At 35.9% G+C, this 16,177-nt stretch overlaps 1 protein-coding gene across 3 annotated transcripts in view; it reads right to left on the bottom strand.

The window, feature by feature from the left end:
* DPY19L1 (dpy-19 like C-mannosyltransferase 1) overlaps positions 1-16,177 on the bottom strand; it is a 46,794-nt gene that overhangs the window by 24,998 nt on the left and 5,619 nt on the right. For all 3 annotated transcript variants that reach the window (XM_086847557.1, XM_086847549.1, XM_086847562.1), the window contains exons 3-9: positions 15,190-15,214; positions 14,604-14,691; positions 13,851-13,988; positions 8,820-8,940; positions 7,195-7,288; positions 4,994-5,051; positions 1,363-1,454 (exon numbers count right to left, since the gene is read on the bottom strand). In XM_086847557.1, coding sequence (XP_086703683.1) covers positions 1,363-1,454; positions 4,994-5,051; positions 7,195-7,288; positions 8,820-8,940; positions 13,851-13,988; positions 14,604-14,691; positions 15,190-15,214 — 616 coding nt within the window. The remainder of the gene's footprint in view (positions 1-1,362; positions 1,455-4,993; positions 5,052-7,194; positions 7,289-8,819; positions 8,941-13,850; positions 13,989-14,603; positions 14,692-15,189; positions 15,215-16,177) is intronic.

Below are 16,177 nucleotides of genomic sequence, written 5' to 3'. Positions count from 1 at the left end.
CAGTTACCTTGGAAGATAGCTAGCAATATTGATCAACTACAAATAACACTGCTCAAATAAATTTAATATCTTTTTTGAGTTTCCATGACAACAGCTCTGTTGTTTAATGTTCCTTAACTATTTGATGAGTCACTGATTACCAAACAAGTCTTCTCCTGGCAGAATGCAGTACAGCAGGCCAAAGTATGCAATTTTCAAGTGCTTCACCTTCTTGTGAAAACTCTACAGTCAGGTCACAACCATTTCCATTTCAGCTGAAATCACAACTGTTTCAGAATGGTCTGCATTTGAAAGTGATTTAACTCCTCTCTCTCACATTTCTTCCATATTTACTTTCTACAACTTTCTGCCTGCAATCCTGACTGATGTTTTAGGGAAGGAGACAATAACAAATACATGAACCTCGTCTGTAACTGAAACCCCAGTCTATTCTCCATGTCCTGAAATAAATGTTACTCAAAAGATTTAATCCTGTGTTGATTCGGGTTCAATTCTGAAATACGTCATGTTCCAAATTTCACTAAATTCTAGAGAGCACGTATCTTTTCTTCATGTAAAAAAAACCCAACAAATTACTGAAAAGCATTAATTTTGCTTTAAAAATCAGTAACTACAAATCAGTATGACCTATTAAAAGAAAATTGGTGGTTCTAAGTACTAAGTTCAGCTAAATCATAAGAACATTGTAAATCTGATGCAATGGAATTGGTGGAAAAGCCCTTAAGTATGAACGGTCATGCTTATTTTCTAAAACAGAGGCAAGACAGTAACAGAATCAAGTTGCAAGACAGAAACAATCATGGAAAAGCAGGGCTAATGAACTCAAGAGCATCCCTGCATTAAGGTAATTAGACTGCTCTAAATCATTGAACTAGTTAATGAGACTAGTTAATTAGTCATAGAAAACTGCGAGAACATACTAGCTTATGGGTGCCTATAGCATCCTCTGTTGCAAAGCATAGGCTTACTCTACGTGCAGCCAACATACCACTCTCCAAGAGGGACAAAACCAATTGATGAAGTATCAGCTTGATTCTCATGGGAAGGAAGGGACATCAACCAAAAATTCTGATTTTTTACTTTAGATACGTATTTGCCAACACAGTAATTCTGATTTTTATGTTAATCATGTCTTCAACTTGCAAAGTTTTTCCTTTTAATAAATGAGTAATATGACTGCAGTTCTACTGGTGCAGCGTCTGTAATGTAACAGCCACAGGAAAGTTTCTCTGTTAATGATACCATTGTTACAGCACACAGAGGCATTTAAATAAATGTTTAAATAAAGGCACTTAAATAAATGTCCTGTGACATTCAATTTTTTTAAAGCATTGTAAAGGCCCGGTATAAACTGAGAGGTACCTGAGAATATAGGTCAAAAGCAACATCTGCATCACAAGGAATGGGTAGGAGAAACTTTCACGGAGAGGTGGAGTCCACATGACGCGAGTGCACTAAAAATAAGAACTGGGTTAGATGGTAACATTCACTGATACGTTGCCATAAAACCATGCATTTGTATTTCAAAATGAATGACTACAGATACTCCAATAAAGCAAAAATCAAGCTATATGAGGTTTTACTCAAAGTTAAAAAAACAAGCCAGGAAGCAGAAAAAAGGAAAGAAAAGGAAGTAGTCTCCACGTTTGAGGCCCAATAAACACTGTTCAATTAAAATAGATCGCTTCTTTTCCAAAATGAAATGCAGCAGCTAGAGAATATCCAGGAAAAAAGCAGGACAGCAGCTACTTGTCCCTGGTTCTGCTGAAATTATCAACTCTTCCAGGTAAATCTTTCTCAGATTCCTGAAGTGACTTGCCACACTTAGGCAGAGACAGTGTATGGGGATATAATTTGAAGGATAAACCAATATATTCCTCATTATGCCAGAGTTCTTTAGGTTATAAACACTTCACATTTCTATTAGTAACAGGACATTAAGTATAACATCTGAAGCTGCCTTCCAAAACAGGCCAGTACACTTAACTCATGAAATTAAGTTCATAGAGACCCAATATTGCTTATTCATAACTTACTTATTCCACTCTTTAACCCTAATAAAACAAAGCAGAATACAGTGAAATCAACAGAATATTTTTTTCAATTATTTCTTAATTAATAGGGTTCATGACAAATAAATAATGGGCCTCATGGCAAATGGCTCAGCTACAACAGGTGTCTCCAATGTCTCCATACCCAGCTCTTTATAAAGTGCTTGCACTAACCACCATAAAAGAACAAATACAACTTTACAGGAGTACTTTGACATACAAAAAACAGGTTCAAATTTGCTATAAAGAGATTTGCATTAAAAATTAGAAGTAGGTTCTTTACAACTACAGGAAAAAAAAGTAGTTCATCTCAACATGGACCATAATTAATCTATGAAAAGCTTGTAGGAAACTGCTGCCAGGATGTTCCTTTTCCTTTGCTCCCTAGAATCTTTAAACCATTTTTAAAAATATTGTTTTACCAAACAAGTCACTAAAATCAACATAATTTAATTCCTTTCTTATTGTCTTGCTATTTCCCAAGTACGTTAAATTAATAGTGTAAAATAAAAGCAAAGTACAGAAACCCATCACATTAATCACAGTTCCTGACGTCTAGAAGCACTCTTTGTAAAAGCTGCACCAATTATCATTAAAATAAACCTTTCATAAATATATGTATTAATGTGCTATCCTCAGCTGACTGCACAGATGTGATGAGTTAATTTTTTTTTAATAAGCAATAACTATAATCATGATTATTCCAAAGCAGTGTAGTCATTTTGAGTATTTTTCAGGACTACAGCAGCATTTGGTTTACCAGATCTTATGATACTGGAGAAGACAGCAAAAAATGATGAGCTATACAACCATAAAGAGGAAACACTACCTTAAAAGTGGATTGACTAACGTGGGCTAGGCTACTTTTCTGTATTTGGAATGTAATGCTAAACTCAATCACCGGTGGATGATTTATCAAGGCTGTAAACTCACTCTGCTGCAGGTGGAATTACATCAGATTTGTCTAAGTTTGAAATCATTAAAACACAGTAGCACAAGAACAGCACAAACAAAAACATACAGCCTTAGGGTCACTAGCTCAGAGACAGAGAGTATTTTCACATAGCATTAGAGCTGAGACACCAGGGCTTACAGATCAGCCTTACTCCTGTAGCTCAGCACTATCTTTCCCAAACAGGCAAGGAAATTTTTAGCAGCTGGTCTAGCTCGACTGTACACACTGTTGACCCACACAAGATGATTTGTACATAATCACAAGTGTATTGAAGGGCTGGGCAATTCTTACACACAGGCACACCCACAGCATGGGATTCAACAGAGCACCCAGTGAGAGACCCCCCTGTGCACCTGTAACTACAGGTACTACCACAACTATATACACAACAACATCAAATAAGTCTGAGTTATTTCATTCAGCTATGGTTCAAACACAAAGTGCCAGCTGAGAGCCAACTCTGCACCTCTGCAAGTACTTCCTATTGCTCTCCAGAAAGCCATACAGTTGAGCCTGAATCAGGGACACCCTCCTTAAGCCCTACCTAAGCCCAGACTACATCTGTGTAGAGCTATGCAGATCTGATTTCACACTGTTCTTCAAAACACATTATCTGTGCTTTTTCCCCAGGTCAAGTCACCCACAGAGAGAGAAGCTCTCCTACAGTCACCTATGAACAGAACTGCACTGTATCAGTGAAATAAATTGTTTTTTGCTACCACTACCTTGAAGTTTTCAACACATTTCTTTTTGAAGTTACACTTACCACCTGCACAGACCTGGCAAAACAGTGCCCATTTTTAAGTATTCACTAGCAAAGGATGAAACATCATTTCACTTCAGGATACCATTAAGAACAGAAATTCACATAAAATGTTGTATTTTCACTTGCAGAGCACAAAAAAAGTTTAGCAACTCTAATGTCCACCTGTTCTAACCCAAGCACTTCAACATCCATGCTTGACAATGCTTTAATATGCTTAAATTCTTAAATGCTTAAATTCATTATCCCCCATGCATACATGGGAACATTTAAAGAAAAGACATTTCAAATGAAACTTGAAAATAAAATAGTATTTCATCACACAGATTTTTGTTTTATAAAAAAACTGTCAAAGCTTTCTGTGAATGGAAGCATCTTTAATTCTGTTATGTACAATACATGTTCTTAAAACTCAGTGTTCTCTACCAAGCTCAGCTCAGTAAAATAAGAAACCAAAACATAAATTCAACACTAAACTAAACTTAGAAGAAGGTAGTTAGTTTCCATTTATAAGATCTTTACACATTTCCATTCATAAAATGAGCACTAAGAAAAACAAAAAAACCCAAAAAACCCAACAAAACCAAAAAAGCTGAACACCCAAGAGAATTAGAAGGAAAGCTATGAATTTTCTTTTGAAACATAAAACAATGACATGAACAGCATTAACTGGGAAAACCAGGAGATGTTTTAAGCGACAGTTTCTTTTCTTCTTCCTTCCTGTGACGCAGCTTACTTAAGTTTAGCATTGGAATCCTTTATATATATACACCATTTCTAAATTCTGTGCATCCTGGGTATAGTATATAAGTAATACAGATGTTTCTTTGCACTTTTCTTTGTACTGATGAATTTCCAGTAAAATATATAGCAATTTAAAGAAGTTTCTGAAGCTTACTCATATGGTACACAGTTATACGTGGTGTGAGCATGGAAAGACAGCATTCTGATGTTTTGAAACTTGAAGTCATGGTGCTACTAAGTGGGCCAATTTACAATACATTTCCTTTCTGATTTTTTAAGCATAGTGACATTGAACTGTGCTGTATATTTTCCAGTCATAGTCTATTGTGCTTTTAATTGTCTTATTCATTTATTTTAATTGAATTTATTTAAATTCAATCTCAAATAAATAAGCAACATCACTACATTTAATTAAATGAGAATTAGCTTAAACTTCAATAATAATTAGGTAAAAAGGAGTGCTGGGAGAGGGAAACCTACCTCTCCATGATTGAAAAAGAAACACAACACGGTAACAAGGCCTCCTAGACGACTCCCACTGTGAAAAGAAGAAAAATAGGTACAAAAAAATCTTATAATGGTCAATGTTGCTTAAAAAATGCGAAGCAGCACTTGTATACAGCTAAGTTTATTGGGGGGAAAGGAGGAAAGCTTTCAACCATCACGGGAAGGCAATCAACAGAGTATATACAATATTACAATACTAGTTAATCAGACAGTGTTTATGTCAGAGCAAACCAGTCCTTCATACATCAACACTTTTTCTGCAGATCACCAATTTTAATGTTACTTGGAAAACAGTTATTCCACTGCTCACAAATTTCAGTTTAGATCATTGCATCCGGTGCTTTTAAAAACCGGGCAATATAAATGCAGTACTTCTTCCCTAAGATGCTGAGCAGTGAATTTCAGCATCTACATACTCAATCACCCAACAGGAAATTTTGGTCTGGATCTAAAGATAAATTTAGGGTAATCAAATCAAGCACATTCAAAAAATATATTTAAAAATTAACTCATTATATGGTCAATGCAAGATACAACTCAATTTTTATGTGAAATACTGCAATGCTAATATGAGGAAGCTTTTTAAGCCCTTGACTTAAGAATTTTTTACATTTCCATATGAATCAAATTCACCTATTGAATAAATAGCTAAAGTAAACTCAAAGATATGACTCAGATTTTTTCCCATTTCAAAAGAGCAATAGATAAGGTTCCTCTTTGTTTGAACAGATTTGTAATTACTCAAGTTATGTGACACAAAGCAAAGAACATTTTTGTGCACACAAGTTCACTACTACTCTGAATGACAGATTTTTGCTACTAAATAAAAGCAGCAGCCAACTGCTAAGATTCTTAAAAAAAAAACTAAACCAAGCAACAACAACAACAAAAAATCAACCACACACAACAAAAAAAACACAAAAAAAACCCCCTTCAAATCCTCTCAGATCCTTCACCCATCACTAATATACAAGTCAAACAGAATCAGTAGGTTCTGGGTACAAAATACGAGGATTAAAGATACCAAGTGCTAAAACAATCTCCAGGAATTGTGCATTCTTGCACATAAAACTCAACTTTGCATCCCATAACAAAAAGCTTTAACACTAAAATGCAAAATTACAAAAAAATAACATGCTTAACATTAAAAATGTTAGCCCTAGAAACAAAACAAAAATTTGCCAAAAAACACCCTAAACCCGAAACAAAACTCAAGGTCTATGCTTTCTGAAGAAAGTAGTGAGAAATACAGAGCTCACTCATTTTTCAATGACATTTATATAAAATGTGAATTTCTGCATAATGCCCTCAAGAGAAATATTACAAGTTAATGACACAAATATTCAAATTTTACCTACTTCCTCAAAACATGCACTAGGCAAGTTCCTGCTTTTACTGACAGTGTCTGCCCTGGGCTATTCCTTATTTTAACTATCAGCCCATGCTTGAGAGAGAGAAAGAAGAAAACCCATGACAATGAAGACAGAAAATGAAGGAGAGGAAAAACCAATCACATCTCTCAGAGGAAAACAGAGCTGCCTTTCACTTTTTGGCAAAACCAACACATGAAAACAGACGTTAACAGAAAACGTATTTCCACTTCTGCTTTTCTGCTGAATGTGGAATCTATTTTTGTATGAAAATGTGTAACAGCTCCTGAAATGTAAGGACAGATACTGAAAACACAAATTTATAGAAAAAAGGGAAGTACATACAATTTGTCCAAAAGAATGCATTTTTTTGCCTTCTCAGTTAAGTTAAAATGGAAGTACATGCAAATATGACTTGAAGCACAGCACGGGGAAAACTCCAGTCTTGGTTAAAAGTACACAGTCATTCAACTTACCTTTAAAAATTAGTTACAGTGATAATTCTAAGAGCAGAAATATGTCAAAAGCTGTTTAAAACACATGCAGAATCTAGTTTTATCCACAACCCAGTGGTACCAATGAGATTTTCCATGGTTTTTTTCTAGCATCATTATTATTTCAAGCAAAAAGCTTCTCTTTTTCTGATAGTTTTTATTGAAAACATGTAAAAAAAAAAAAAAGCACTAAGGCTGTACAAACAAGTAATCAATATCCCACAGAAATATTTTTACACTGACTTTTTGAAATTTTGTCTATAAACTGGCAGCTAATACCAATTAAATAGCCCAGTCTCAACGGCCTTACCTGAGATATGTACCGTATATGAAGAACAGTGACATCATGAATCCATTCAACAGAAAAATCACAGCAACATAAAAGGAAGCAGGGTCTCCCAACCCTAACAAAAACCAGTTAATATATGTTGTTAAATATAGAAGAAAGGCCACACTGGTTATAAAGCACCATACAATCAGTATACTATCTTAATCTGTCTATATTATATATAAACTATCAGTATAACATCTCAGTGCATCTACAGAAAGAGACAAAAAAAATATAGATGTCATTAAGACTATTGTAAAGGCTCAATCAGGAAACCACAGCTTTGAAAAAATCCAGGAAGAGCAGGGGTAGACATAACACTGGGGCAGTCAGTGACAGAGTAAGCCAAGAGGAATGCATTAACACCAGAGAAAAACCTGAATGGTTTAAAAGATAGAAGTACTGCTGAGAATATTCTCTACACAACATTTTGACTTCATAGAGCTTTTTTAGAACAGGTTTTTTAATCCTAGCTTTTCACTTTCCATCTCTTGCAGAAGTAAATCCATCTTTAAACATATCACACACAATGCTTTTTGCTTTCTTTGTTTCATTATAAACCAAGATATTTTCCAGTAATGCAAGCCTTTCAATTTATTCATTAACAAGACACTTCTGCACTCACTCTTCTGCTGTTATTCTCTTTCCCACTATTTCTTTAAACCCTCCTGGCTCTAATCATTTCAGCAATACAACATAAAAAGCCTTATTCATTAAAGTGAATGGCAGCAAAACTTAATAGTTTCATATGCAGAACTGATTATTCCCCACTGCTGAAAATACAGCAAGACAGTTTTCTAAAGTAAGATGATGATATGCTCACCAAACATAGCAGTCTCAATAGCTGGTGCTCCTGTTGGTTTTGTTTTTATGAAAAACAGGAATGAAAGGTTGTACATTGCTTACTGCCTCTTACAAAATTAGAGAAAGTGAACCATTCAAGCACTGAAGTTCTTACAGCCTTTGTGCAAAGGAAAAATACTACCCTGTCATCACACAAAGGCATTCTGAATGATAAAATGAAACAACTTCACAAACTACCATCTATTATTCAGCTTGAACTGACTGTAGAACACCTCAAAAGCACTTCTTGGTAAGGTACTTTTATTGTTTAATACTTACCTGACAAGCCAGTATTTCAAACATGGGGAAAAAAAAAGAAAAAAAGTGGCAATGTCCTTGCTTTGGTGTCAAAATCAAGGTATAAGGTTGAAATTCTTAGGCTGAATAGTAGCTCATGAGAGGAAGAGGATTCTTTGCAGCATCAGTATGTAAGATTTCTCTAAAAAGTCTCCAAAATTGAGGGAGGAAATAATGTATTTGGGATCCTTCAGAAGTCACTAAAAATTAATACATGCACAGTAGGCTTCCAATTACACTTAGGACATATTATTCTTTGTACCAATCCAACATTATGAAGGCTCAGACCTTAACTGTGAAGTTTTGAAGCCCAGGATGAGAACTCAATCTAGGCAGGAGGAATTATACCTAATAAACAAAACCCACATTTTCACCCTTGATAACAGAGGAGTATTTATTATTTCTGAAATAAAGAAAGCCACAATTGTATGCTTCCAAGGAGAAACCATGAAAAAAACAGAATTTACCTTCACAGCTTTCAACAGGACTAAGCCCCTTTCCTCTGTTTACAGTCCAACAAGTCTTTGTTGATACACCAAGGAAATCCATAATGGTGGTATACATGCGGTACCAGCTGGCAAGGACCACCTAGGGGAAAAACAGGATTAGAAGTTTCTGCCCAGAGTAACCTCTCATGACAGCTGGCCCTCATCCAGGTTCATTTTTAAACACAGGATTTATCTCATCAGCAACTTAGTACTTTTGACCACAATTTCCTAGAGTTATTGAACAGACCAAGTGTTCATTAACAGACTAAAATTATGTCTATTGATATTTAGATGCTTTTTAACAGAAATAATTTCAAGCATCAAGCTGCAGTATTCAGAAAAAAAATCCCTATGTATTACACTGTCTGGAAGGTTCCTCATTTGAGTACTTTTGTTTATCTGATATTAAAATCACAGATGTTGTTGACACAGGACAGTTGACCAAGTTGAACTCATTCAAGCCAACCAATTTTTTTCCACCTGGCAAGAATATTAGTGGACCAAATCTTTAGGATTTTTAGTCTGTTAAACTTTGAAAGGCTAATTTTAAACATGCATTACAAAGGGCTTCCAGATGCAATGTATGAGTGCATTTCCATTTTCCATGCAAAGGCTGTAATGTTCTTATAACAACAACTCAATTGGAGCTCAACACCCGACACAGAAAACATCAGTACTTCACACAGCAAAAATGACAACTCATCTCATAGCAAAGTCATTAGTTAATAACATTACCAAGCTATTCTGTCAGGATATAACTGACTTTATAGAGTTCATAAATGAGTAATGTGGCCATTCCAGTTGAGCTGCTGCAGAAAGTTATAACCCAGGGGTTCCCAGACTGACAATATGTTTCACCACTGCAGTATTAGCTGCCTTGGCCCTGTGTCACAGAGAACATATATAAGAAAGATGATTCTCTCTTCTCGTTCCCCATACAATTAATAAAACTTTTTATGTCACTTCTGTCTTCAAGAAGGGCAAGAAGGAAAAACGGACAATGCGTGTGAGAATGTAAATGTAATTCCTCCTGGAAACCACTTACAAATATACAAAGGACAAAAAAAATTGATTTGACACAATCATTATGGATTTACAAAGGTGAAATCACACCTGCTCAGCCTTATAACCTTCTGAGATGACTGTCTTGATCGATAAGGAGACAGCTGTGCACATTTTTTTAATCTGGTGCCAATCTGTTCTACATTTTAAGAATAGCTGATGGCACAAGGGAACATCCTCAGCAAGTCTGCAGGATAAACACTGGAAGGAGTGACTGATCCTTGTGCTGCCATTGGGAGGGACATCAAAAGGCAGGATAAATGGGCCAACAGGAATCTTCCCAACAGAGAAATGCAAAGTCCTGCACTGGGGATGATCACCATCGTGCACCACCAGTACAGTTGGAAGCTGACCACCTAGAAAGCAGTTTTGCAGAAGAAGACCTCTGTGTTTTGGTAGATAATTTATACCTGAGCCAGCAATAAGCCCCTGATGCAAAAAAGACAAATATATCTTCAGCTAAAATAGGCGACTTTCCCTTCAGCACTGCTACGACTGTATTTGCAGTGCTGAGCCCAGTTCTGGGCTGCCCAGACAAGAAGGACATAGAATAAAGATGACTGAGACAGACTCTTTTTGGTTGACATGAGATAAGACAAAGAGCACAAATTCAAATACTTGAAATTTTTCATATACATAGGAAAAAAACTTTTTTCAATTTGGGAGTGGTCAAACACTGGAACAGCCTGCACAGAGGTGGAGTATATTCAAATTGAAATTGGAGATGACCCTAAGCAACCTGCTCTACTTCACCCTGGCTTCAGCAGTGCTGAGACTAGATGATCTTCGGACAGCCTGTCCAACCTCAGCTGTTCTGACATTCTAAAATTCATTAATTTTTAATATCAAAGCTCCAATCATCATGGCTGACTTCATCTGTGGCCTTCACATCCTCGCAAGGTAAATCCTGTAAAATATCATCTTCCCAGACCAAGACTCCATGCCTCAACATTGTGCCTTACAAAGTACAATATCCTGAACTCCTGGAAGCCATCTAAATACCTGTGCCCTGGTGGTTCTGACAGTGCACATGTGCATACATGAACCAGACACCTGCCCCACCTCCAGACAGACATCAGTAGGCCTGAAGAACCAAACTACTCTTTCTTCTCATCACCTGGATGTGCTTTGCTAGGGACGTCTGTATGGCATATTTGCATTACCAGCCCTGAAGCTGACATTACCCAAGCATAAAAAGCATTCTTGCCAGACCAATATTGCAAAAAAAAAAAAAAAAAAAAAAAATCAACGATTTTTTTATCAACTTAACCATTTAACTTGTTTATGCCACAAGTGCCTGTGTTTGCTGAAGATTTTACAAGTGAATACTCCCTAAAAAAGTATCAGCGTAGGTACATCAAGCAAAAAAAAACCAAACATTTTTTGCTAAAAGCTCCTTCACATGAAACAGTTAACATGAGCATAAAAATGGAAAAAAATCAGTAAGCAGTACAAAATTGCTAGGTCAGTCAGAGCATGGTGATGTTTCTGGAATTTCTACTGTTCTGTATCAGATAAGGCAGTAAACACAGAACCCAGAATACAAAAGCCTAGCTTTCAGACCCTGGAGAGCTCTGTGGACAAGGCCAGTCCTTTGCTGTAAAAGAACATGGAGAAAAGTCAAGCCCCTTCATTAGCTGCCTTTGAGTGTGCACTTTAAAGCAAATTACATGGATCTTTGCAACACACTCCTCATTTCAACTCACATTTTCATTATCACCACCACACACAGAAATATCAACTGTTCCATAACAATGAACATCCAGAGAGCAAACTTAACACATTATCTCTCCACCACAGAAACTAACACATTATCTCTCTGCCATTTTTCATCAGAAATGAAAACACCACAATTACTAGAACAACCTGACTATGGAGCAAATACTTGGAAAATCAACTTTATTTGGATTATAACATTGTACAGCTACAAGGACTACCTTGTTGCTTTCAACAGATTTTTTTTTTACCATTTATATGTATAATTCACATAAATGACGTACTGATTAGCTACAGACTCATTTTACTTTATTTTCCTTTTATTAAAGTTTTTAAGGCTAGTACTGGCTGTACATGCAAGTGAATTGTTTTACTTTTCTTAATTAATTTAACATTCTATTTAGCAATGGGATTTCCAGATTGATTTTGATTAATTTAATTTTAATATCCACTAAACAAACAAACATTTTATTATAATTTAGCCTTAGTGCTACTAATGGGCTGAAAGAGCTGGAAAGGTCCCAAAATATCAAACAGGAAATGAAACACTTTCAGGAAGCATGACTGGATACTGAGCATCTGAAGGAAAAATTTTACTGCCAACAAATAAATCTACAAGCATCTTCTCACCACCCAGATCCATTATAATTGTAACAAAATTCTACAAATTTGGACAATGTATTTCAAATGTCAAGTTGCAGCAATTGACAGTTTTATAAATACAGTTATGTGGAAACAGGAGTAGTCAAGAAATACACTTAAAAAATAAAACCCCAAAGCACTATTTACTGGAAGGCTAGACATTAAGCAGTGAATGACTGAAAGGAACAGAGAAGACTGTTTGTCTGCTCTGCATGCCCACACAGGCACAGAAAAGATGAATGAATTCATACCTTATCACCAATTTCTGCAAGCCAGTATAATTCTAGAAAACTGTAAGAACAGACAAACCTACAGATTTTGTACTGTCATCAACCTAGTGTTCTTGCAGAATGTCAGCCACTATATGTGGTTGTTCTTGTTTTGAATTCATCCTTGCTCATATTTCAGGATGATACTGAGGAGTCTTGAAAAACAAGTTCATCTGACCAGTAATTTTTGATTTTTGAAAGTCAGAATATAGCTGAAGTCATTAAATCTTTGTCAGCTAAAGGAAATAACTCCTTAGTCTTCGAATGAGGTTCACAATGGGGCATTTCGAGAACTGAATTGCAATCCCTCTGGAGTTAGAAAACAAAATTCCAAGCAAATCATAAGCAATTAAGAGAGCAACAAAAAGTGCTCATCTATACTGCATTTAGTTCTTCCAGTGCAAGGACTTAGGAAGCAAATGAAACAAGTACATGCAACTTGTACAAAAACATGCACACCAAGAACTCTTACACACACAGTTCCTGAAAGCTCTGCTCCAACAGAGCAGGAGCATGAATATAAAAGCTAGTACCCAACAATCACAGCCATTAGTAGTTGGTTCTCATAAAAATAAACTGCTGCTGACACATGAAATTACAGAAACATACATTAACCAAAGAAATCTTCCCTTTGTAAAATGTTTGAGACACACTGGCAAAACCTTAAAAGGCAAAACCCTCAACATTTAAATATGTACTTTAAACAATTGTTCTTTTTACTGACAAAAAAGCAGAGTAGGAATGTGATCTAACCAGGTAACAAGTCCAACATTAAGTATGTACAAAAACAACACCAGTCAGTCCTCCACAGAGGAATTTCCTCTGCAACATCTAAGTAAACTATTACCACTGGATTTCACAGCCACTGTGAATTGTGATGTGCTTAGTTCTGTCAGTTTTGTGTGTCCTACACAAAATGGAAAACAAAATAACCCCTTGCAACCTCCTGAATCATTGCAGTCATTATTGTCACATACTACTGATACTTCATACGCCTTATTTCCTGAAGTACATAATGTCAGCAACCCACGTGCTTTCAGGGAAAAGAAAAAAAAAAGGCAGGAAGTATAGAACTGGTGTGCAACTTTGGGCACAAAATACTAAGATCTAGAAAGCTTTCATAGTTGATTGAAAATACTTGAAGATTGGAAATTGATCACAATGTATGAAGTAATTTACTCATTTGAAATCTGGAACTGAAGTACAGTATTTAAGCAACACTTCATTAGTCACTGCATCTTTAAAACCATATTTTGCAGAGTAACTTTTAAAAGCTTAAACAACCAAAGATTTGCAGAAGGTATTATATTTAGTAGCTCACCTCTGGGTAAAGATTGAACCTTTGTAAGGTGTTAATCACTAAAGGATATTCAGTTAGCTTGTCATTCATAATTGCGCATACTCCACTCCAAAATGATGGTGCCTCAATAATGATCTTGAAATAGGAATAATAAAGACCCTACAGGAAAACAGATTTATTATTTACAATTAAAGATGGCACTTCTGCTTCAGGAACCACTACATACAAGCTTCATTTTTAAACAAATTTTGTAACACAACAAACAGGACAGGCTTATTGAAGATGACTATCCAGCTTTTCAAATCTATTACTGCCACCAAAACAAGCAATGTGGGTTTCCTTCCACTTTGTTTCATGGCCAGTTTGAGCTGGTAACTATGCATTACATAGTGTTCCACAGTTCTCAAAATAAAAGCAGACAAAAGGTGTGCGTGCATGTGTGTGTATATATATGCTAACATATATTAATTCAAAAAATATTTAGAAAAACAGGCTGCATAAGAAGACCATAAATGAAAGCAAGGTACAAGGTACTTGCAGTTTGGTATTTTGGGTTCTCCAGAACCATACTTTTAGATAATATTTTAAGTGAACTGTGAACTAATACATACAGAGGGATCGGCTGCAAGTCGCACAAATACTCTGCACATAAAAGTGTAATGCATAATAGTTCTAAGAGATCAATATGCATACTAATGCAGAATGCATAAATTTTGGAAAGCCCATGATCAGGTTACAGACAGAAGTTTTCCAGACACTGAAACATAATCTAACCATTTCCGTGCGGAAAGCCATTTCTCTTTCTAGCGTTGACAGGTGAGAAAAATGACGGTCATTTTCAAAAAGAGTTGTTATGTGACACCTGCCAAAAAATAATAACAATTAAAATGGAATAAAGAGGTTTAGAATATGTACTAAGTCATAGATGCCAAAGAACATTCAGTGAGCACCCAAAGTTTACTTACAAACTGCTATTGTAGTTTACTCATATATTATCCTAATAATCATCTATTCAGATAATTTTAAATTGAAAAAGTATGAACACAGAGTATTTATTAAATTCTATTATGGCATTAGCAATAATACTATAATGCTATGTATTATATATAAAACTGTAAGGTATTCTACATTTTTAATGTATTTGTATTTTTCACTTGAAAAGCAGGCTTCACTCTTCTCTGAGCAGACTTAAGAAACTTCCCATGTCAGCTTCACAAAAACAGAATTATTCAGCTCAAAGATAACTTAGTCTTGAGAGGAATGTTCTAAATATAAATTATTCCAATATCTTCTCTAAATATAAAATATTTTTATTATTTTAAAATGCTGTATTACTCTGAAGCAATAAAATTAACCTTACCAATGTAGGACTCCTGCAAAAACAGCTGTAAAGGAAACAAAAAGTGCGAAGTTACTCACATATTTAAATAACTGAACATGAAATCATGTCCACTGCAGTAATTGCACTACATCAGAGATGCACAGAAGGTACTCAAGACCCCAGAAAACAGAAGAATAGGAACATCTGCATTAACCTCCACAGCCAGGTCTTTAAAAATTTTCTGTGGTACTCAGCACTAAGCAACATTTCCACTTAGATCTTGAATCACTCAAGCTGACCCACCAGCATCTAATGCACACCTTTCAGTTATCAACAACAATTAAAAGCATTTTTTTTTTAATAAGCATAAATATTTTTAGAGTTTTTATGATGCCTACTGTGACTGTTCACTCAACTCCTGCTCAGATTTTCACTAACTCATGCTAAAAGGCCTGAAGCAGCACTACGAGCAGTGCTGCTAGGTCAAAGCAAGGGCGACCAACAGGGAGGACCTGCTGGCCTGAAAGGGCTTAAGGTCACTGCAGCCATCCTCACCTGCAGCCTGCTGTCTCCTGCAGCCATCCCCTGCACCTCTTGGTGTATTGATTGTCTGGCAGCTTCTTCAGAATCTGCTAACTCATGGAAATGCTACAGACCAAACTTTCAAGCTTTAATGTGAATACACATCAGCTTAGCCAAAAAGCTTCTGAAGCAGGACTGCTGAGGCTTTCATGCCTCTTGGTTTGATACAGCATCATGATGAAAAAGGAAGGATGAACACTCCCACCATCATCTAGGTCATTTGTATTTTGCTGAGAGGTCCACAAGTTAGAAGTTTCAAGTTGAGTGAACTAGAGCATTTGTGAGTTCAAAACCTCATGCCTTAAATGATGATTTAGTGAATTCGTATGTTAGACTAGCCTGTACAGAGTGGACTGGCCCTTGTTTGTCATGTTTGTTTGTTTTCTTTCCTAATGGACTCATAAAATGAATTTTAATTTACAGAGCACACTGTGCTGTAAATATG

Source organism: Cyanistes caeruleus, chromosome 1, assembly GCF_971803275.1.
Source record: "Cyanistes caeruleus chromosome 1, bCyaCae1.hap1.1, whole genome shotgun sequence".
NCBI lineage: Eukaryota > Metazoa > Chordata > Aves > Passeriformes > Paridae > Cyanistes > Cyanistes caeruleus.
This window is presented reverse-complemented; position numbering and strand designations above follow the sequence as displayed.